This window comes from Bactrocera tryoni, chromosome 1 (assembly GCF_016617805.1).
Source record: "Bactrocera tryoni isolate S06 chromosome 1, CSIRO_BtryS06_freeze2, whole genome shotgun sequence".
In the NCBI taxonomy this organism is placed as follows: Eukaryota; Metazoa; Arthropoda; class Insecta; order Diptera; family Tephritidae; genus Bactrocera; species Bactrocera tryoni.
The window spans coordinates 6,785,039-6,810,141 of NC_052499.1; the positions used below are offsets into that span (position 1 = coordinate 6,785,039).

Sequence of the window (25,103 nt, forward strand, 5' to 3'; positions counted from 1 at the left end):
AATCCATTATTTACAAGTCCCCGCAAAAATATATATAAACATTTGGCTTGTTGGAATAATCACAAAGTACTTACTTGATAGAAGAGATAAGTGTTCTTAAATATTAAACGCACATCTGATACAAAGCCAGCGATATCCTTATAATGATTTGGGCTGGTCGGGTCCAATCTTGTGCGTATAACATCCAAAGACATGGGACTACAAAATGTGTGAGAGAAATTACTTTATGACTTCTTACAAAAATGGCGGCGCAGGTTGTGAAATCTTACTTGCAAATAATTTCATAGTAGGCTGTATTGGTAGGCGGCTCCGGCTCGCGGAAATGTAAACTTTGTTCGTACTGGCAATACAATTCGAGACAAATGCGTTGCATGATCTGCAATTCCAGCCGACTTAATTCGCCAGGAGCTTTCTGTGTGTTGTCGGTGTTATTAGCCAGCTCTTTGAGGTTAACGCACAATAGACATTGCCAACTTTCGCTTTCGTCCGGCAACGAACTGATGGCGGGTATGTGACAATTCTGATGGAATACTTTCGGGCACTTGTCGCAGCACATGAGCTCTCCACCGTCAAGGCAAACGGCACACCAATCTTCGTTCGGGTCGTCTTTTTGATCATTTTTAGTATTAACTAATTAGTTTTCAGTTTATTCGAGCAATTTTATGAAATATTTTTGTATTTGTATGTATAAAGATGTTTTTTTTTATTTTTTTTATTTGTTTGGTTTTGATTTTGGCATTAATGATTAGTATGCATTATTTAAAGAGACGGAAGTTTAATTCGGTTACGATACGATTTGATTCGATATGTTTGGAAAAGAAACAAACAAAGCAAAGTTACATGAAATTGTAGATTAAACCAGCATATTACGTATGAAAAATATACATATTGTAGATTTTCGACTAGTAATATACGAATAAACAACACTAAAAGCTGGAAAACTTTTCGATATGCTGTGGATTTTATGTATGCAATGCCGTTAACTGTATAGTTTTGTTGTATGTGTGCCAATTAAAGCAAGTTTTCCAGCAGCGCATAACATTTAAAATACGAATGAATTGAATGACGTGAAAACAAATGCAAAATTAAGTTTGTAATCGCATATGTACTCAACGAAATGATGACAAAACAAAATTTTGTTGTTTCAATTTTACGGAATCGAAATTAAATCAAGCGCATATTCGATTACAAAACAAACATAAACATATACAACAGTAATACAATACTATCTTTCTGCTTGGTAACAATTTGCTTACCTTCTTGAGTATTGGATAGGTCTGTTGAGCTGTGCACTTGCGGCGATGTGGTTTTGGTACGTCCCTCCGGCAGCACCTGAACACCATTCGAATCCAATTTGGCAATCGTAGCTATTAGATCGTTTATGGAATCGTCACGGACCTTGTCAATCGGTTCAGTGAAATCTTTTGCGTTCTGTATTGTGGAAAAAAATGAAGTATACAAAAATTTTAGTATAGCACTAAGCAAAGCATCGGCGCAACTGTGTTGCGTAATGCTTAAGTATGCAAATGATCCTACTGCCCACCTCGTTAGTGCTCGGGCTCGGCGTCTTTGGATTGGTTGATGTGACATTAGGTAAGATGGAAACAGCTGGTCCGAGCCCAAGCGAAGCTGCATGTAAGCTAGACGCACTATTGCCTTGCATACTATGTGCCGACGAGCTGCCATTTGGTGTGGTATTCTTTAGAGTATTTGGAGATTTTAAGGAAATTTTAAAGTTCTCTGTTTGACGGCCGTTGGCAAACTGCATTAGAGGACCTTGTTGTGGGCAAGCTAAGTAACAAATAATGCATTAAGATAGAATATATGCATGCATTAATGTGCAAATATTGATTTACCGTTTGTCTGTTGCGCTGATTGAGGTATGTGCCATTTGGCCATGCTGTGCATACTGCTCAAGCTACTGTTCATTTGTGGCGCGGTTTGTGGCGGCCCGGGACTGAAGCCAGGCTGACTCCCATGAAACCCCAGGTTCTACAAAAATTATTTGAAATATAATAATACAAATTAAACAACCTTAACAAAGTCAATTTCAGCTTACATTCTGCATGGGGTTGGGCATTATTTGCGGTCGCTGCATGGGGTTTGGTGACGGTATTTGGCTGCCGCATGGACCACCAGGACCGCCCGCGCTTGACATGGCCGCTACTGCGGCCTGCTGTTGCGCGTGACTCGACATGCGTTGATAGTTCTGGAAGCGCGCAGTATTGTTTATATAATTCGGGTTATTCGGTCCACCAGGCGTATTCTGCGGATAATTCTGATGTTGTTGGCCTGGAGGACCGCCCATAAAATGCGGCCTCATTTGGGTATTCATTTGCTGGTGTGGTGAAGCTGCGCCTTGTGGGCCACCGGGATAATTCGGTGGACCATTAAATGATATATGAGCTTGATTGGAACTCTGAGCTGCTTGATTATTTAGAAGGCCACGCAAGCTCATGTCTAAAAAACCAATCAAAAGAAATATAGCTAGAATGAAAAGAAATTTAATAATATGATTGACTTACCCATATTTTGAGGATGTGTTGAGGAACTAACATGTGGCTGACCTTGACGTTGCATACCCGGTGGCATTGCGCCGAAGCGAACTGCAAACGATAAATGCAAATATGTTATATTAGACAATTGTCTAATTAAATGGAGTTTACATAATTTAATTAGTGTATAAATGAGATGAATGTAGTAATAAATTGCGAACGACAAGCTGGCGTACCCTTACCTGCGCCTTCGGCAGCATAGTTTCGATTCATTTGCATGTTGTTAAATTGTTGTTGTGCCGAAGAACTGTTATTGTATATTGGCGGTCCATTCTGAGGTCCATATCCGCTTGGTGGTCCAGTAGGAGACATGCCAGCGGGCATACCTGGTGGAAGACCTGGTCGTAATGGTGGCGCCATATTAGGACTTGGCTGCTGGCGTGGAGGTCCATTGGTGGATGGTGCTGGTGGATATGGTTTACCGTCCACAATAACAGTGCCGAGTTGAGAAATAACTGCAATAAAAGACAATAATATGCTTGAATCGAAATGTATAAATTTCTATTTTAGCCGCAGTTATTATTTTGTTAATATCTTATTTCAAAGAAGTATTGCAACAAATTAACATTAATTTAACAAAATAGTAATAATTTAATTGCTCCTACCTTTTTGCAGTTCAGAGACTTGATTTAACTGTACTTGGATACGCACAGGGATTTCTGGATTTGGTATGTCTGCTCGTTGACACTTCAGTTTCTGCAAATGTCGCACCAAGGATTTTTTACTCGACAAAATCGCATAATCGCTGCCCTTCTCCATAGCGTTCTCCATAAACTCGATGCAGTGATCGGTGTTGTCGGATAGCAACTGCAACGCGTCCTTCTTCTCGATCAAAACCTTCATTTTTGTATCGCATACTTCATTCAGACGCATAGCCAATTGCTTGCCACGCATATTAACTGTATTTGTGATCTTCACCACCATTGCAGTGATCTCCTTAATAAGATCCTTCTTACGATCGGCAATTTGCTTTTGTCGATCATCAATCACTTTTGTGGCAGATGAGAGCAGGAAGCGCTTATAGTTGATTTCCGAGACGAGCGTTTTTAACGCTTGACGCGTCTCCGTGGCAATTTCATGCGCAAACTTATATTTGTGATCGCGATGATCGCTGAGCTGACAATCACGACATGTTAACTTGTCGCACGTCTCACAGAACAGCGACAGTTTCTCTTGCGGATGTAGATGACACATGTGTAGCTTATCGATACCAGCAGCACCAGGCAATTGTTCATTATTGGCTTCCTCCTTTGGCTTAATTGTGTGATCCTTGGTGATTTTAAGACGTTGATGCGCCTGCACACAACTGTCACAGATATATTCGGAACAATCGACACACCATGACGTCGCTATAGCATTATCCGAACAACTGCTACAGGTTATATTGGCTGTAACGGTCGCTTTGGATGCATCTGTGGAATTGCCATCGGCCAAACTATTATCACCAGCGGCTGTACATTGTTCGATCAAAAATTGATTATCAATGATAAACTCATTCTGTGAGGCCATATTACAAACGGGGCAATGTATAAGTGGCGGCATGGTGCGATCGAGCTCAGAGAATTTGGTATTCACACATTGTGAGCAGGAAACATGCAGACATTCCAAGAGTTTGGGGCGATCATTGATGCTCAGTAATTGACTGCACCATACACATTTGAGTAGGGCAAATTTTGTGGAAGCTGATGATGACGACTCCGACTGAAAATTGAGGATATAAAAGTTGTTCATTATTTAAAGTTTATTTTTAGTATAAAATATGAACTGTATAATAATACTTTATTCAGTACAGCAAGAATAGATATTTATCGACAAATAAACTTTGATCGAAGGGTGATTCATAAAGTTGTTAGTTATATAAGAAAAATCAGCCAGCAGCACCATTGTTTGTAGAAAAGGTGAAACAACATTTCTAAATTTATATACTTGTATGTCAGCCCACACACTTTTGTTAATCAAATCTCATATGATATATGGCATGAAATTATTACTCCTTTAAATAGGGAGTGTTATCTTATCGCAAGGACAATCAAGTAATCAAGGAAAGTGTAAGCAATTACTGATAAGATACTCATTTATCAATGTCAATATAATACCCTAACTTTAGTGGACAAATAAAGATAACTTATCGCACGTAAACAGCAATATTAATTTCTATATAGTTATCCTAAAGAGCTTTGTTATATAAAAAATCTGATATCTTCGTTATAAAAGTGATAAAGCTGACGTTTTTATGCAATAAATTGAAAAAGTGATATAAATATTTTGAAAATATTATTGGTCACAAATTTGTTTAATCAATTGTTTTCTCAGTTTGACAGATGAAGTCAGAAGTCTGGCATGTTAGTGAATAACAACAGCTGTTTTTAACAAATAAACTGAATGTTTCAAACTGAACAAATAAAAAATCAAATGAATAATATTAATAAATTCCACTTTGTTGTTATATCCGAAGTAGTTAATTTTCTAATTTTTTAAAACAGCAATCATTTCATACATAGCTACGTAGCTTTCTTTAACTGATTCCCCTAACATTTTTTTATCGTTATGGATTAACAATTGAAGAAGGGTTGCGATGTACATCTTTATTCAATATAATGGTGCATGCAACCTTATTAAATAATAAATCTAAAATAAATTATAAGTTATTATAATAAAATTATAAATTATAAGTAAATATAATATATATTATAAGTAATTTATTTTAAGTGCAACAGCATTGACATTGCAATGAAATTGAGAAGCATAACATATTGTTACTGTCACACTAAATTCGCGTCTTTATTGCTTCATTATTCTCTTCTTTTCAATACCAATCGCAGCTATACCCTAAGTATATTGTATGAAGCAGTAATATTATACTACTTCGCATCTGATCTACAATAATTAATCCATTAACTAATTAATATGGATTAAAAAAGGAATTAAATAATTAAAATTAAATAGTCGAAAATACCGATTTAATATATTGCATATAACAGAAATTTCTTCTGTATTTCTTTAACCCACCAATAATACCAGCCATTGTCTCTCCACCGCAAACACCGCTATAAACTGCGCAACTCAAAACTTTTAATTAAATCTCGCAGCAAAACAAAACTGAAGGAGTTGCTTAACTCCTGCCTGACCAAAACAAAATAAAATTTTAAATTTACATAGGTGAATTTTAAATTAGCTCGCTAAACCAATTAGATATTCACCTTCGAATGCCACAACTGTCAACGAATGCACATTATTTATAATAAATTAACATAAAGAAAATGTTTAATTTGAACTTTGTGAATTCGAGGGATAGAAAAACAACTGCAAAGTATGTTGAGTTTCTTGTATAATAGATTTTTAAGACCACATATCGGTATCATGGCTTATACATATGGATAGGGACACGGTGTTGAGCCGCCTGGTACTCTTTCAATCAAACTTGTTCATTTTTTTTTCAATATGAATTTTGAAAAATTTATCGAAAATAATCGAAATGCAAAAATGAGAGAATTCTAAAAACCATTCTTAGTTATTATTGTGTTGTTTAAACAAAGCTCTTATATCAATACCGTGTTTGGTTTGATAATATATTTGCGTGGATTTGGGCGATCCTTTGATTTTGCGGAAGGAAGCGCCATAAAACACTGCACATTCAACAATTGATATTTATCGCAGCATGCTTGATTGGTCGCGTGATCTGAGAAAGTAGCGGCGATCTTTACTCTTACTTAAGTGGAATATCTGGCAAAAATATCTTCACCTGAAACAATTGTTTTAATGAAATTGTATTTGTTTCACTCAATAGTTTACCCTGTAATGCATGTAGAGACAACAAAAAGTGGAACTTCTTCAGAATAAAAGTGCAATTTGTGCAGCTCAAAAAAAAACATGGCTTCTGCAATTCATGGGGTCCACGATGCTGATAATAACAAAGCATTAATTTTCACAATTTGGAAAGTCTTTGCAAAAACACTCGCACGACTTTAAAAGCAAAAATATAAAAACAATAAAATAGTTTTGCGCAAAGTCTGCACAAACAAGTGCGCTCTGTCTCTCTCTATATCTTCCTCTCTGTCATGCTTTCGTTGAAATGCTCAACTTTATTTCGAAAATTTTCATCATTATGCGTTTTCTTTGCCGTCACATGAAGATTGATTAGTTTTATCTCAAGTTGGAACGCATAAATCTTATTGATTGATTATGTCGTGAGAGTATATATATATTTACAAACAACCACACTACATAATGAGAATGTACATGAACATATCCATGGCTCAACATGTGCTCCTGTTAAAATATGTATTCAGCGAGAGTGCATATATATGTATATGTAAGTACACGCTCGAGCCAAACCAGACAGCGCTCGGATGTTTCAGCTTGTTGGCTGGGGCTAGCAGGTTCATTTGTGAGTTGGCTGGCTCATCTACTGGCTGGCGGACTGACTGTTTGCTTGGTTGGTTGGTTCGTGCATGACGACATTGATGAATACTCTCATCAGTTGTTGCAATTTAATTAAAGTCAAGTGCCTCTTATCAACATTGCAAATCGAATCGGATATATATTCTTACATAAGTCCATACACATGTATTTGCACACATACACATTTAAACACATAAAAAGTGTTCAGAGAGCAGGCACCTAACCTAACCCTGCTGGTTGAGGCCAAAATAATCATATATGTATGTATAAGTTTTATTTTCAATATTATAATTATAATCACGTGATTTAACATTTTTTCAATAAATGAGTCTGTTGTATCCACTTTATATCAGATTTGAAGGATACTCGTAAAATTCGACTCCTCCATATTTAAAGGTTAAATTGGAAGTGATTTGAGAAGCCAGTAATCTTGCAACATCCCCAAAATTGGTTGCGAAATTTTAATCCAACACTGTGCTAACAGCTCAATTAACTGAGGTATTTACTCAATTTAGTTTGAATAATGAGTTTTTGACAGATGCCAGATACTGATGCAATAGCAATATCAATAATGAAATCCTACCGACCACTCCTTGTATCCTATGGTACTCCTTGTACTATTATACATTTACTATTTTTGGAATAAACATTTCTTATGTTATGTTGCATGAAAGCAACATTGTCTTTGTCAGCCATTTTACATCGAAAATTTCATCATTTGACATTCATACCATTTCGGTTTTCTGTAATTTCTATTGATGGCACTTCCTTTTATCATTAAATAAATTCTTCATTCATTTATTGAACATTTATCCAGGGAATGCATGTATTGGACGCATTTAATTTCAATTAAGTAACATTCGGGTAATTAGTTAATTATTCTATGGCATTGTATGGTAAATTGAGTACGTTAATGATTAAATTGCTGAAATTTTCCCGAATTACTCAATTAAGGATTTTTTGACTGCAGAAAGTATCAGTATTTATAGTGTAGCAAATCTTCCGATTGCTTAAGAGCTTAGGCTGCTACATTTTACAATTTTCCGAGCCACAAAGGCCCGAGAATGTCTTTAAACTTATGGGTAGTGCTTTCTGGGTTGTAAATGAGACTCTAAATCAATTCGCAAAATCATGTTCACCTATGAGGAGAACTTTCTGCGGGTTTTAAACTCTTTTTAGCATAATTAGAATATTTGCGACCTTATTCTCTTTAACCTCAAAGTCACTGTCTTTATTGAAAAAGTATTTATAGTTTAGAAGACAGGAAGGTATGTACGAATATATATATTTATTAGCTGAATTTCGAGGTAGCTTAAACAAGGGCAGTGTTAAAAAAATCAAAATGTTGGAATTGCTGATTTTAAAAGAGGTTATTTATAACGTCATTGGACAAAAAAATGTGATAGCAAATTTTGCAAAATATAGAGAAACGTAATTATTAGTTTTTAAAGCTAGTCATCATTTTGAGCTGCCAATCGTTAATTGAGGAAGTTAAGTGGCTTTTCGGTATGCAAAAACCTTGAAAATATTTTTTAGACAAAATTATTTCCACTTTTATAATTAGCTAAGAGACCAAAACTGATTTTAGTCAAGTTATAAGGTTTTAGAAAACTTTAGAAATTTAGTATAGTTCAGCTAGAATGTATTTAATACAGTAAAAAGTGTTTGAATTAACATATAGATAGTTTCTGTAGAATAATGGAGCACAAACCTGTCTAAGTACTACTCAGTTGACAGTGGTCTTGAAATTTGTCCACTCTACGCTAGACAATGTTAAACCCCCTTTAATAGTTTTGATATAAAAAAGTTGCAAGAACTGTTCAGTATCAAGTTAGAAATACGAGAATAGTTTTGAATATTACGCAAATTATATAAATCATAAAACGAACATTCAGCGTCGTGTACTTAGAAACTCTACCATCACCTTTGTCAGAAAAATTAATTAAGCTTCTTCTATTAATGTAAGGAAAACTTTTATAAATAAACTTGAATTTGATTTTATCGCTAACAATTAAGGAGAGGCAAAACTTTCCTGTACTTAATTAACAAAGATTATAAGATTTCAGAATTCGTTTTCATTAATTATAATTACATTAATTGTTGAAATACTAAAAGTGCCAGCAAAAATGTCTGGTTGCCTACTTTGTGTAACATCATTCGCTTCTGCATACATACTAACTTATATGAACGTTAAGACGGGTCGCCTCAATGGTTTGACATTTTTACTATAGAAAATAAATCGATTGTTTGAAGGTATGAAGGAAATTCTGCTCACAATTTATCGAGAAGCGGTTAAATACTGGAGTCCTAAGAAAAATTCTCATTTCTTTTAGGGAAAAGTAGTTTTATTGAGGAGGCCATGCTTTTGAATGCCATTGTAAGTAGGGTTGCCTTTTATATTTCAGGATTAGAGAACAAAAACAAATTGCGATAATCGAAAATCGCTTTATTGTGTTTCAAAATATTCTCAATTAAGATCTATACACTTTTGCGTCTGTTTGAACCAAAAATCGAAGCGCTTTTGCCACTCTGATTGAGGTACATGCGTTTTGAACGCATTAACCGCCTCTTCAGGTGTCGAAAAACGTTCACCTCTTAGTTTAATTTTTTCGTACCGAAATAAAAAGAAGCCACTCGTTGCCGAGTCAGAACGGTCGATGGCGCATCAAATCGATTTTTTGAGTGCTCAAAAATGCATTTGTTTCAATCGATGTGTGAGAGCTCGCATTGTCATGGTGACGAGTGATCCGTCTACGGCGTTTGGTTTCTCTGGTTTCCTGAAAAACGACTGAAACACATGGTTGTGTACCACTCAGAACTTACTGCGTTGATCTAGGGGACCGGTGGGGACCAAAAAGTGACTTAGGTTCATCGATGCACTGTTGCCGAGTTAATTCACGTCGCAAGTCGTACAAAGTAATATCGCAAATGTTCGCCACATAATTCCACATTTTGGCTGAGTAGAATATTTTAAGTTACTGTAAACAACACATATAGCGCGCATATGTCAAATCATTCTGAGTATGTATAGCATAGAAAATATCAAACTTTACGGCAAAGTTAAGAGTTGCCATATTGCAACACTAGGGTTGACAAATCCTGAAATATTAAAGGCAACCTACGTAACATGGTACACAAACTGTACTTCTTATATTTGGAAGGTATTTGCCAAAATTTAATACCAACTGATTTATTTACATGTATGTACATTAGAGTGATTAAAAAATTTTTTTTTTTACTCGGAAAAATAGGTTCATAGACACCTCTAAGAAAGCCTGTCCAAACATGAGTTTTTAATTGTAACGGGAAGGTCCTCCTATATACAGTTTTCTATTTTTTCTTATTATCAGACAGAAAAATTTATATCTCGCTTCCAACTACTTGAAAAAATATCTTGTCCCTTAGATTTTGTAGGAAATTGAATGCTCTACAAAAAAGGTCTAATATGATTTTTTCGCAAAACCAAACGTTTAAAAGATATTAACAGTTAAAGTTTGATTATTTTTGTGAAAATTTTTTATTTCTTATGAATTTTATAACTCTATGAAAAAAAATTATTATGAATGATGAAACTTATAGGCTCTCTTAGAGGTGTCTAGGAACCTATATTTCCGAGAACCAAACGAAACAAAAATTTTTTTTTGAATCACTCATATGTATATAACATATTTGTACATACATATGTATTATGCCCAATTAAATGCAATTCTACCGAAACCGATCCTCCCTTATACGAATTTGCTCCTAAGCTCATGCACATTTATGTGTGCGCTAGAGTTGCGATGGCAAATTCCTTTTATGAGATTTTACTGTATTGCTTAACCTAGCTTACTTGTACACATACTCACACACACACACATTCCAGTCCTTTGGTGATAGGCAGTAATGGTTCTCTCATTATAATTTTTACTGCCTGTTCGGCTCGAGCACAAAATGGAAAATGATTAGTAATTAAAATTCGATTTGGCTGTCATAATTACTATGTATTTTATGCTCAGAACGCATATTTTTTTAAACATGCATACATAAGCAGTAGTATTCAAAAGTGCTTCTAGAACCATAAGTCACACACAAAAATGTGAATGATGAGCACACAAGAATAACACTTGAAAACACATTTGAGTTCTATAAACTTTTGGAATTCCAAACTTGCTTGCTATACAGTGTAAGTAATGTGCAGAGCTAATTATATTCGTTAGCTTGAAGAGGTATGTACATATGTATGTACGTAGTTCGCAAAAATAATTCAATGTTTCGGAAGGTGCAATCACACAATTAACTTTAATTGATGCTAATAACTTTTATGATCCAATTAAATTATCGACACTATTTTCCCACACGTACACACCTATATGTACATACATATATACTAAGTATACACTTATATGTGCTCAAATACATATATATATATATATATCGTACACCGTAAAATAATTAGCGCCATTTTAATTGCATTGGCAGATTCGAGTTCGAAAGAACTGTAGTTTATTGCCCCCGAAGCGGCGCATTAATACAAATGAGTTCCACACTGGCAGACCTCCATTGCCTATTCTAAGCATTATAGTGGCAAAATATGGCGAGTTGCTCGAAAATTGCCTTAATTTACAGGTGTAATTTATGAAAACTCCGAATGCCATATTTTATTCGGACTTATATCGGTGGAAAGACATTAAATATATGAGAGCGTGATTGTGTGGCGAAATGTGTTCGTGCCTGGGTGAGTTGGTGGCGATAGTCTTTTTGCCATTAGGTACAACTTACATGTACTATAACAACAAGCAGATATATAGATATTTATGTGCATACACATATATTCATCAGTATATATGTATATTATAAAAATACGCCCGCAGACATCGTTCAACACGCTCAACTATATTCGCGCAGAGAAAGTTTCCAAAACATTTGCACTGCACATAAATCATTTTGCAACATCCATTTCGAACATGAAACGCGAGGCGTCTACACGATGACGTTGCGCCGTACAGTGTTTGTGGGGAGATAAAAAATTGGACGAGGTAAAAACTATTTAATGACTTTCTATTTAATTGCTGGAATGCTGATTATGTCAGACGAAATTTATGTTGACTAATCAAAAAGGAGGTTAAGTGAGAACAGAGTTGCCATTACTTATAACTTATAAAAGAGGTTTAAGGACAACAAGTAGTCAAGGTGGCAATGTACAATAATCCAGTGGAGTGGAGACAGTGGAGTCTACAAAATTAGAACGAACCCACATTTATAACCGGTCAGGTACTATCGATTCTCTAATTCTACACAATTAATTGCGAAAGTTCACTGCTGCAACAACGGCAACATCTACATATAAACAAGCCCACATCAGGTCGTGGTCGAATAATTGGTTACATAATGAGTATTATTAATAAAACATAAATCATTCTCAAAAGATATTTGCATTGTATAGTGTTACAACAACAACTTTAAGCAAAACATCATATTAACAAGAAGTCGAATTCTTATAGAATTCTCATCGCGACAATATCGTATTCTTATAGTTAACGGTCTGGTGGAGAAGCTTAGGTAACTGATATATAAAATTTAATAGTTTTACTTTAACAGAATAAACCTTCAACAATTTTCAACTTGGTCTGATTAATAGAATAAACATATTTCTTGGGATTTCTTGTATACGGTCTTATCACAAATTAGCACATGGCAGTAATATCAGTTCAAATAATAGAAAAAATCACTACAAAAGGAAAGTGTGGAAAGTTGTCACCAGCTTCGAGGTGTCGATGTACTACCAAAGGTATACAAGTATAATTATTTATGTTTTGTGAATCAAAATGAAAACACTCTGCCCCATAGTCGCCACCATCACTCGTACTCCCACCACACAATCCCACACAATCATAGTTGCTCCGCTACGAAAGCGTGCAGCTAAAAACATTGCTCTGAAACATCGTTGCAATCGTCGTCATCCCAAATGGAAAAACCGAAAAATCATGTATCTTAATATTCAACCGCAACATGGCGAACACATCGGTGTATATAAGTGTGTACATATATCTAAATATCTGTGAGCGTTCTGACACGCTATAATAGCTGACGAATGTCGTTCGTTCGTTAAATATCGTTGTGCGCCGAACAACGCTAGAAAACTATGATCGCGTTCAAACCCGGGTCTGGCTATGCACACCCGTTTAACGTTGCATAACTGGCGAGCTGCAGAGGTCCATAAGGTTTATGCTTGAATATGTGTTCTTGTGTATCGTCTATCGCAAAGCCTGGTAATATTTCCTTTATGTAGAATTTAAACAAACAGTAGTCCATAATATATACAAAAAAACCGAACCAATAACCTGCATTTCATTTGATTTATTGCATTCGTTTGCATGATTTCTATTCGACTTTTCAATTTTATTTGGAAAAAATTTGCACAGCCCGCTCCTTAATTAACCAGAAAATATGCAAGGATATACGAGGGCATTTTGACAAATCAATGACTTTTTATAATTACTTTAAATCTCGTCAGAAATGAGCGGAGTGAATCTACCGTAGAATAGTGCGAAGTGAGAGCAGAAGATGAGTCTGTAGGTTTCAAAATCGGTACCCGCTTATTTATGGTTCTGAAGGATATCCCCAAACTCTACTAAAAACGTTTTATATGACAATTAAACCACAGAGTAAAACGGTTATATCTTGTTAAAATTAAAGACTACCGACTATATTATCATTCTGAGAAGTCATACCGGTTGATCCTCACCAATTTAAGGTTCCACGTCTGATAAATAATAAAGCCATTCGGGGGACATAAAAATCATCTGTGTCTATGCCATAAGGCTCTATATATTTCGCAAAATCTTTCTGACCCCCAAAGGTTGATGTTATTGCTCATAACTTTTCTTTATATAGAGAGTTTGATATTGCAGTTTTCTTTCGTCAAAACCGGTTTGAACTTGAGCTTTTGAATGCCAAGCCACTGTTTTCGGAGATTTTTTTATACGTGTGGATTTAACCTCTTCTCTTTAAAGTAAATAGGGTTGTTTTCGTTCGCAAACTAGTGCCAGTCACGTACACATGTCACTCAAATAGGGATATTAAATATATTTGAGTTATCATTGTCATTAGTAATCAATCAAAATTTATAACTTCCACACAAGTAAAATATGTATGTATTTAAGATAATTTGTTAAATCTTACTTCATCTGAACGTGAATTGCAGCAATTAAACAAGTTTTCAACATTCGGTAATGTATTCGACGGGTTGTCAAAAACCCGGTTTTCTTGTTCGGATCGTTTTCTAAGTGGTGAATGACATTATAAATATTTTTATGGGCAATTTATATAGTATAAAAACTGTTATGAACAAAAAATAGTAAGACTTTGTTCATAATTTTAAAATTCTTAATATATTCTTCAAAATCTATGTCGTTCTCTCAAAGTAATCACCCTTAGCCCCAATACGCTTGTGCCAACGTTTCTTCCAATCTTAGAAAAAGTAAAAGTTTAAGTCGATTTCTGAAATAGCTTTCGATGCGCGTAGCGATTCACCTTTAACGGCTTCAATTGACTCAAAACGATTTTCCCGGAGCGGTTGTTTGAGTTTGCTGAATAGCCAGAAGTCACACGGGCTAAATCAACCGAATGGTTGCAGTCATTTTTGATTGAAAATTTGGCAACTGTGCATTATCGTGTTACAAAAACCAAGAGTTGTCGGCCAGTAATGCGGGACTTTTTTTGCGAATAACTTTGTGCAAACGACGCATAACACTTAAATAGTATTCTTTGTTGACAATTTGGAAGGAGTTCGGAAGGCACCCTTGCTCGATAATCGAAGAAAACTGTCAACATAACCTTGATTTTGGACCTGCTTTGACGTGGATTTTTCGGTTTCTCTCCTTTGTCACGTTATTCGTCCGATTGATCGCACGTTTTCAGGTTGTAAGCATATGACATCTTGGTAGTCGGAAAGCATTTTTTCACAGAGGTTAACGCGACGCTGTTTTTTGAAGAAATTGAGTGTTTTAACTTTTCTTAGGCCCAAATGATCTATCAAAATGGTTTTTACTGATCTTTCCTATATTCCAACGACGCCAGTAAGATCTCTTAGTGTTAATCGTCGATTCTCAAGCACCAATTCCTTTATTTTATTGACGTGTTGATCATCAGTTAATTGTCGTCCTGGACATGGTTCGTTGTCAACGCGTTCCCGACCCTCTTTGAATAATTTGCGCCAATCAAAAACACTTGCTTGCGACAAACAATTATCACCGAATGCCCTTTCAAACATTCTGAACGTGCCGCAAACGAAATTTGATTCTACACTCGAAATTTAATAGAACTTTTTTGTTGAATAATTTCCCTCTTCGCAAAAAGCGCCGAATGCACGCTATCTATTTCTGAAAGACAACCGTAAACTAAACACCAATGATTTTTTTGATGTGATATTCGACACAGGTGTCACTGAAAGTCATATCAACCCAGAAAAAGAATATTTCGACAAATGGGTTTTCTAACGAAATTTTAAGTCTTACTATATTTTGCACACAGTAGCAACATGAAGTTGCTCAGATGAATTTATTTTAAGAGAGTATGATGATACTTTATGGTATAAACTTTTTTACTCGATTTTTGCCACTTTTATGAACGACTCGCTACTTTCTAAGGCTTAGCAGATTAAAGGCAGCTTTCATTTGATTATGCGAGTTCATTTTATATTTGCCAATCTGTTGTTCGATTTCGTAATATTAGCCAATCGAAGACAACTAATATGATGAATATATTTAGTGAGGTTAATAATTGACTGAACAAAAGCTTTTATATGTTTTTCGAATACACAATTCTTTGGCAAATTTCTTGCTTTTATGGTATTTACGTCCAATCGTTAAACCTGTTGATGCACCCCTTTTAATTATAAATGACTAAATGAAGTTTCAATTGTTTATCATATGAGGCTTGGTATATACAGGAAATTATTATTTGTTTTATAAATGTGATTAGTCATTACCGGATGTTACCCAGTACTAAATTATACGCATATTACTCAAATACCCGCAGTGGAAGGGGACATGACGGTTTTGAGCTGAAAAATATGCCTGACAGCTAGAGGAAATTACGGTTTCTTAAATAAAAAAAGTAATTAAAAATGAGTCTATCATCATCAGTCTATTCGTTTTTTTTTTTTAATTTAACTTGTTCATTTATCTAATGAGAACAAAAATTTGATGTTTGGAACTTCATTAGGGTTGTGGTAGCTCTTGATAATGGTTTACTTTCTGCCTGAAAGGATCAGTCAATCGATTGTTTATAAAGCTTTATTTCATCTTCTTTATTAACAAAAGCTTCAATTGATCGGTGATTTTAACAAATTTTAAAGATTTAACGGTATTAAAACTGTATATATCAGGCTTGCATAATGTTTCTCTTTGAAACTTTTGTCGGGTGCTGTTTTCTCTCTCCCTCTCTAAACTGAAGTTAAATTGCATGACACATGCCTTCGAAAATCCAATTAAAGATAGGCGAGCTAGAAAAGAGCTATTCTATTGATGCCGACTATTTGAACGAAATGCAAATTCAGCAATTCGGTTTCTCGAATTCCCGACAAAATCACCTCTACCTCCATTTTATGAAGCCGTTCTTAATTTTCGCTTCACTGATTTGCAATACAAAAGCGAGATAATTATAATTAAGCAGCAAATATTGTGCCATACCAGCAGACAAACGTGACAAATCGACATGCGATGTAAACATATACGTGTATTTGTTGTGTGCATGTGTGTGCATAATAACAGATTCGCGATGCGAATTAGTATAATTGAAAAATGTACAGGCAGACATACATAAATACATATACACGTATCGATATGCATAAGTATATATGTATGTAAAATAGAAAAATCGAAAGAGCCAAATCTCAACTAAGGTCGCCTGAAAGGTGTTGGGGCTTGGAGGGGTTTAGCTTTTTGAAAAATTAAATTGGAAAGCAAAGTATTGATAGACACTAATTGATGGATTGAAACAAAAAAGGGGGGAAAACGTACGATTTACGAAAGAATTGATGGGCTGTCAAACAGCACTAATGAATGCAGCTGGTTGATGGCGTTCATTGGACAGACAGACGATGGCTTCATACCAGTTCATTTCCTTTTTCTTCACTGGCGTCTCAAATTAGTCGTACGCCTTGAATTACAAAACTCAGTGTTATATATGTGCGGATGTTTACTTGTCATATTTTATATTTATACAGTAGTGGCAGAAACAATAGAATCATGTTTAGTTGGATTTCATGAGGAAAATGGTAAGAAAGCGGTAATGGTAAGTTTTTTTCAACTTTCCCATTTTTTTTTTTTTGTTAAATGAAGCTTAAAATCCCACCTTACCAACACTATATGGTATGATACAACTTGTTTGGTAGCACTGGAGGTATACGACTGCAACGACATCTATTAACAAAATACGAAAAAACTTTTTTGACTGCACAATATTTTAACCTCTTTTCGATATTACCAAAAATTTGCAGATTTTTACTCAGATATTTTTGGCAGACAATAATTTTACCAAATTTTTTTAATGCAAAAGCTAATTGTGAATTTATTTAGTATTATTTTCTATTTTTTTAAGAGATCGAAATGTGGTACATTGCTTATTTTAAGTCTATCTTGCTTCGTAAATAATATTTTCATCCCGATTAAATAATATCCAGGCTTCTAACGATGGCATAGTGATCATATTTTATTTATCGCAGCTGTACTTCTGCATATAGTATATATGTATGTATGAATAATTACATTTCAACTGCAAGGTATTTATAGCCACAGTTACTGCCCAGTTTATTGGCATTCCACCATTTTTCTGCAATGCTTCAAAGCTTTTTTGAAAACTGCACAAGATTTAATGGGCATAAATAGGCCATAAATGATTTCAGTCGTTCGTCGTTTCAATTTTTATTGCGGTTGTTTATCTAAATGGGATTATAAAACTTCGTAAATGTAAAGTATATTTGTGCTTTTTAAGAACGAAGAGCACAAAAAGAGCCTATTAAAATTGTATATACATATATTTTCGCATAAAACTTACCAGCAGGGAATTAGTGGAACCAAACATGGAGGTTATATACATTTTAGATATGAGTTTTGATGCAAATATTTAAATCTTGGTTCTGATTTTCTTGAGATTATATGTTAGATATAGGAGTGGGAACTAGGAATAAGGGTGTATCACAAATTAATTCTCGAGGAATCAATTAATTTTATGGGCTTCTTAATGGCCAAAACCGAATAAAAATTCTGAAAAAACAAAGCTTTTGCTTATTAATGCATTAATATAATTGATGGCCTTGAAGTTATATCATAAATAATACGATGATCCGAAATCGTTCGGGCATCTACACAACGTTACAGATAACTTTTTAAATAAATATAATGGGATATATGTACATATGTATGTATGTACTTATAAAGAATACGTATTATCCTAATTAAGCTTTGAGCTATGGAGAGTGTTCCCTCGCTTTAAATGGCGGATGAAAGTGTAGCCACAGCGGATGCGATATGTCTGTAAGTATATACATATGTTCACATGTGTGTTATACAACCATAAAGGAAGCATTTATGTAGAAACGCCACTTTGTTGTAATTGCTGTGCGCTGCAGGGTGCTGCACAGCAGGTGGCTAGATCGAGTCAAAAAACACAACAATGCAGTCGGTGGGAGATCGTAATTTGGGCCTAACATCTGCAAAATGTATAATTTATGTTGCCTTCTGCACGACATTGTGGATTCAGATAAAAAAAAAGAGAAAGGAAATGTTTTTGCAGTACTATTCTTAGAATGATTGATCTTTTGTTAGTTAAGTCCGCTAAAATAAGTATGATGCAGAAGTAAAAATGAAAAGAAATTAGTAGCAAACCGAAACTATGAAAAAGTATACATACAAATTTACTATTGTAAATATATTATAAAAAAAAAAATCGTTAAGCTAATTTATTTATATCTAACCTAAAAAAAAAAGGTTTCCAAAATTGGAGGTAATAGGTTTCAACAGAAAACGTAGGTTCGAAATTTGTGAGACTGAACAACCAAATAAGCGCAACAGAATAGTGAAAACCTTACAGTGCTTATATAAAGTAATATAAGATCTAGAAATTAAATAACTTCAGAGTTTTATTTAGCATAGTTGGAGTTATACGATTAGAGTTGGGCTTTTGTTCGATAATATGTTTCCAATTAGAAGATAATTTTCTAAGTAAGTATTGCCACTGTCATATACGGTCAACTCTCGTCTCTATTGGAACTCAACTAATTTTCACAGGCTTCTCATGTAGAGATCCGATCTATAAGGTGAATGCATAGAGACCTCCCAACCAAGTTTTCGGAAATTCTTGCGAGTCAATATCGATGTGTGGGCCTGGCGTTGTCTTGTTGGCACAAAATGCAACTACTATTGCCCAAAGCTGTGCGCTTCTGGGCCAATGCTTGCTTCAGACGGTCCAGTTTTTGATAAAATAGTACGGAATTTAGAGTTCGGCGTTAGGGAACAGCTCATGGTAGATAATTCCTTGCCAGTCCCACCAAACAACTCTCAAAATCTTTTTCACCGTCAATCCTGGCTTGCCCATTTGGTTGTTATCTTCAATTTTTCAAAACTTAAAGGATAACGTAAGGAGATATGTCCGTGTAACTGGACCTGGAAATTGTCCAATAAAGTAGAGAATTTTGTTTAAAGTCTATACATTCCCTTAATTTCTCAACTGCAACTAATTTTTTATTACGTACTAAAAGTAAAAAATAGCGGTAGATGAAAATTTAATGCTGGCGCCTAATATTATAGACCGTAAATGCAGACATGGCCATAAGTTTGAGAACACATTTTTTTAAATCATAACTGCTTAAGTGTGTGCTAAATTAAATGAAATAAAAGTTTTAATTTGGGGTCTAAAATTTTATTTTGGTAATAAACGAAAGAGTCAATATATACGTGAGTATATAAGTACACTACATTATTTACACCCGTAATACCAGAGCATTACGATTCGTTGATACTTTGAATACATTTTATGGCGTGAAATATTTGCACAAAAAACTCATTAATGCGACTCATTGAATATCCTTTAATGGCGCATGAACTCAGAGCTTGCAAACACATACAGACATGTTTACATTTATGAAAATGAAATTTCACGGCAACACATTAATTTTTTTATATACATACATATGTATATGTATGTTATATACATTTTAGTTGAAAGCAGATATAATTTAGCCTTACCTACACGAAAATGCATTTAACCAACAGTTATCTATAAATTGCATGGCCGGCCCGATGCATGAATGAACAGCTAACAAATCCATTTGCAATGCCATGCCTTGCGAATGACTTCTGCATATAAAGGTACAGACATATATATGTACATACATATACTATACGAGTAGATGAAACGAAATGATTTCGCAAATGCAAATAGATAAATAAATTTGACTGCAAAATGAAATTTGCTGCAATGAAAGGCATAATTTATGCAAGGCACTTTGGTGCTCGTATGCCCTCCTGCAGCAGCGTCGTTGATACCAGCAGCGGTATATACGTAGAGGCAAAGGTCGACTGGCGGAACGGACGGTAGGTAACAGCTGACAAACATTAATTTGCTGTACATTCATTATTTCGCCAAGTAGTGTGCTGCAATGTTGCTAATGGTATTGGGTCCGCTACACAATTGCGTCCAGCACCATGCCAGACAGAAGAACTGGTACTTTCCATATTATATACATATGTACATAGATTTGAACACATTACTAACTATAACAAACAAAAGAAACCTACAATAAATTATACGAACTTTCTTCACAACTAATGCAGTTCTACTCGTCGTTCGCCTTGTACTCGCTCTGCACTCGCTATGTCATACAGCCGGCAATGTATTTTACTTTAATCTTTTGAGATGCACGATAAGGATTATGTGACACAGCTTGTCTGGAAGTAAGTCCTTCGAAAGCAGAAACTCTGTCAAGTTTGGTCATTGGTGCATATGCTTTATACGTTTGGCAAGGAGGTTGGCATAGACGATAGCAACAACAAAGGAAATTGCTGACTTAGTACACGCACATCACTGACAGTAGATTTAATGCGGATTATAGACGATGTTGCCATATCTGGTAATTTATTTAAAAATATGTACATTCATACTCAAACGAATTAAGCCAGTACGAAGATTTCAGTATCAATAGTGCTGTGCTGAAACAAACCATTCGCTTCTTCCAAGCGATGGGATTATTATACTTTTTGTTCTTGAAGCGTCTTTCATTCGTTTCGATTGGATTAAACCTGCTTACTTAGATAGTAGCAACAATTTGGGTACGACTGACGGTGGCAAGATGTATCCACAAACCATATCTACTTTCGTATAATCATATTTCCAAAAACAGATGCTTACGTTCCTGTTGTGGACGACATATACACATATACATATGTATACATACATACATCCGTCTATACATTAATTTCACTTTATTATAATGATTATGCACATTTGTGTTTTCCTTTTTCTACGCCATCTTTATAATGTTGGGTTATTAAAAGTGAACTACAATTTATTGAAAGCCATAAACTTGTCTTGCTTGTCGTATTATTCATGCAACCTCACAAAATATTTTGCAGTCACTACCAGAGTTCTATAGCCAACAACAGCAATAATGACTTACAACTCTTCAAGAAACAAAAAGCGAAATATGAGCACACATACAGACAGACATGAAATACATTCACGAAAACAAAACTGTCGGGACGTCGAGTACTGACATAAAACTTGAATGATACTTATACGAAAATTTTAAGTGCAGTTGGAAACATAATAAAACATTTTATTTTTGCTTAATAAAAACGAAAACCTGTAGATCGACAAACTGCTGAATCGTCGCAACGATACAATCGACCCTGCGCTGTTTGGCAGCTGCGCCGTAAAAGTACACCGCGCGTCATACCATATTTCGTTGTGAGTAAGTACTTCAGTGGCATGGTCCGTTACGAGTATTTCTACTAGCAACAGTGTCGATAGGCCTATATAGAAAATCGATAAAAAATAATATGCAGCAATGTGTATAAATTACACAAAATACATTATTCAGTTTTAGTTGTAGATACCTAGATGACAGCAGATAACACCAAACATTGCTGACGGCAAGCAATCGAGGATTTATTGTTATATGAACTTATGCTAGGGTAAAATACAGCTAACTAGTGAGACCAGCTGCAAGTCAAATATACAGACCATTAGGTTATAGGATTCGTTCGAATCTCAAATGTGCCAAGACAAATGATGAACTGTTTTGTAATTTTCAAACAGATTTTCGAGAGTAAAGTGTGAGGTTAAGATCTCTTTCTTATCGAAGTTAAATCACTAAAATCGAAAACACATACTTAGCTGTTATCACTGCCATAATGCACTTATGTTCAGAGAGATAACTGTCAAAATGTACGCATGTATTTGACAAAAATGTTCGGTATGCTTTTGAAAATCGCCAGTAAAGCCCTAAAAATATCGTAAAAAATATATCAAGCTATAGTAATGATCAGCAGTGGGACATATTTAAGGTATTTGGAGTGCTGAAAATTTCGAAAACATTCTCTTGACTCCTTTGATCGTGTCTTTCGTGGGGAGGGGGGTAAACGTCAATCGCGGTGAGCCGGCGCAAACGATGGCCAAGCCAGCATTGACGGTTAGGGAGGTTTTGTTGGGCTTTTGATGGGATTGGCAAGGAAACACCTACTATGAGCTGCCCTTGAACAGCCCAGCTCTAAATTCGGATATTTTTAGTCAACAAACGCCCAGAAGCGGACAGCTTTGACCAATAGGAGAGGTATTGTGTTCCATCAGCCTAAAAATAGCTTGAGAAAATCGACTGTACCAGTTTATGGAGCAAAACGTGTCATATGTGACCTAAATCGGATCACAATGCTGAATAAAATTCGACATTTAATGCTAAAATAACGGATTTCTTATTAGAGGACCTTCAATATGTTATTGGCTGTTCAGGGAGGGCTCTTGGAAGCAAAACATACTATAAAACTTATTTTGATTAATGTTCCTAAAGTTATCACTTAAGATGGGTGTGTTTTTGAATGTCTATATTAAAATGTAAGAACGAAGAAATCGAATAACTCAAGGAAAGAAATTTATTATCGATTGCACCGTGAGCCACAATATGTATATACATATGCCTCTTAGTTTAACGCATAATCAACAAGTGATTTTTCGACTTGCAATTTGAATTTCCAAACTAATATGCCATATTGTGTTCTAAAAAAACATAAGCAAAAATACTTTGAATTTCCCAATAACACTGAACGGTTTCGTGCTTTTTGACTACATAGGTTTCCAATTTTAAGACACGATCTTTCATTCGAACTGTCTCATCATACTAGACATCCAGCTGATGCTTATCCCTCGCAATACCACTTGTAAGTGGTGTCGTGTTACACGTTCTATATTTTCTTAACACACATGAAACTATCGCACGCTTATAGTAGTATATGCAGTACCACTTAACTTCTCGCAGTGCAACACGAATATCGTGCCAGTGCCTCGGTGAACTCGTGTACGCTGGCCGGTCACGTTTCTAATTCCGCTGCCGCTACTGTGATGATGCGTGCAGGGATGCATGAATACGAGCTTACGAGCATAAGACGGGCCAAAGTTATCAAACATACAGACGTTTATAAGCACACACTTACTATGTACATGTGTATTACGTAAAACAGGGTTTGGGAATTTGTAGAGAAAGTTGTCGAGGCGCGTATGATATTAATATTTATTGCTTACGCTCAAGGTGACCTATGCAAATAAATATTTGGCCAATGTGCCAAAGAAATAAAATTGTAGAAAGTTGTGATATCTTAAAACGTCAATCTCGTAGGTATTGTGTAATGCCAAAGGGAAGACAGTTGATGTTATCTACCCTTCTACAGAAATAACAGTTGGAAATAGTAACTGACTATGATGAGGCTGCTTGGACACCGGTGTTGGATAAGGTATAAATACAGCACAGTAGAAAGAAAAATTATCGATTTTTCATATTCGTTACTTTTAATTGTTCTACTTCTAAGTGTGTATGTGTCATTCAATTAAAGGGCTGAAAAAATTCTTCCGATTTGTGAAAGTGCGAATTCCGAGACATAATAAGACTATCCTTCTATATCCATATGCCGTCAGAGTCTTAGACTTTCACCAGACTTTATAACGGCTTCCATATGCATTTGCATTGAGTTAACCAAGTTTTGTATTATCTCATTAATTTTCGCCCTATTCTTCATTCAATACGTTCTGCCAACAATGTTTTAAGATTATGGGCCTTTTTATAATGTTTCTGTCTAGAACATCCCATAAATTCTTAATAGGATTGAGGAGGTGAATTTAATTGTTTTGGAGTGTTATACAATAGCCATTATTTGACAACTCTAGCGGTATGCTTGTGTTCGTTGTCTTGTTGAAAAACCCAACGCGAGGTTAAAGCCTATTTTTGGATACTTTGGTTTAAGTTGTAAAAAAATAAACATTTAATAATTGAAGTTAATCTCAGCTTTTCATCGCAGACTTAAAAAAGTCTAGTTTTTCGGTGCCAGCAGCCGACATGCACTCCCAAAGCATTACAGAACCTCTCGCATGCTTAACAGTTGAAACAAGGTTTTGTGGAATCAGTTCACTATTTCGCGATCTCCACATCTTACCACGGTTTTTGTGCCAAATGTTTAGAATTTTCTTTCGTTACTAAACACTGTTGGGGGAGGTTTGAGATCAGTTAAATGAGTTTTTGCGAAGTTAAGCAGTTTAGCTCTATTAGCATTGAGAATGCGATGCTTCTTCCTTGGTTTTCTCCTACGAAAACCATTGATATTTAAGGCCCTGTACATACATAGTAACTCGAAACTAGTCGATCTCAAGAAAGATTTTCTGCTATTTCAACCGCACTACACTTCGGGTTTTTCTTAACATCTTTCATCATTTTACGAACTTGGGTATCACTCATAATGCGGGGATACCAAAATGTGAGTAGTTTTTCTATCGAAGAAATTTGAGTAGGCAGAGTACTTATAATCATGAGCTTCTGCGTTATTAACGGTACGCTCTGAATATGCCTATTTTAAACTATAATTTGTATGCACTTTTTATACCCTGAACAGGGTATATCAAGTT

The 25,103-nt window shown here is 35.2% G+C and overlaps 1 protein-coding gene across 4 annotated transcripts in view; it reads right to left on the reverse strand.

Annotated features, from left to right (window-relative positions):
• Positions 1-25,103, reverse strand: part of LOC120774317 (E3 ubiquitin-protein ligase TRIM33) — a 32,138-nt gene that overhangs the window by 1,003 nt on the left and 6,032 nt on the right. Inside the window, exons 2-10 of one of the 4 annotated variants that reach the window (XM_040103882.1) lie at positions 3,161-4,256; positions 2,738-3,010; positions 2,526-2,606; positions 2,060-2,460; positions 1,857-1,992; positions 1,544-1,791; positions 1,257-1,431; positions 270-606; positions 75-198 (exon numbers count right to left, since the gene is read on the reverse strand). In XM_040103882.1, coding sequence (XP_039959816.1) covers positions 75-198; positions 270-606; positions 1,257-1,431; positions 1,544-1,791; positions 1,857-1,992; positions 2,060-2,460; positions 2,526-2,606; positions 2,738-3,010; positions 3,161-4,256 — 2,871 coding nt within the window. Of the gene's footprint in view, positions 1-74; positions 199-269; positions 631-1,256; positions 1,432-1,543; positions 1,792-1,856; positions 1,993-2,059; positions 2,461-2,525; positions 2,607-2,731; positions 3,011-3,160; positions 4,257-25,103 lie in introns of all 4 variants that reach the window. The other 3 variants (XM_040103875.1, XM_040103865.1, XM_040103857.1) reach the window with 3 other exon arrangements.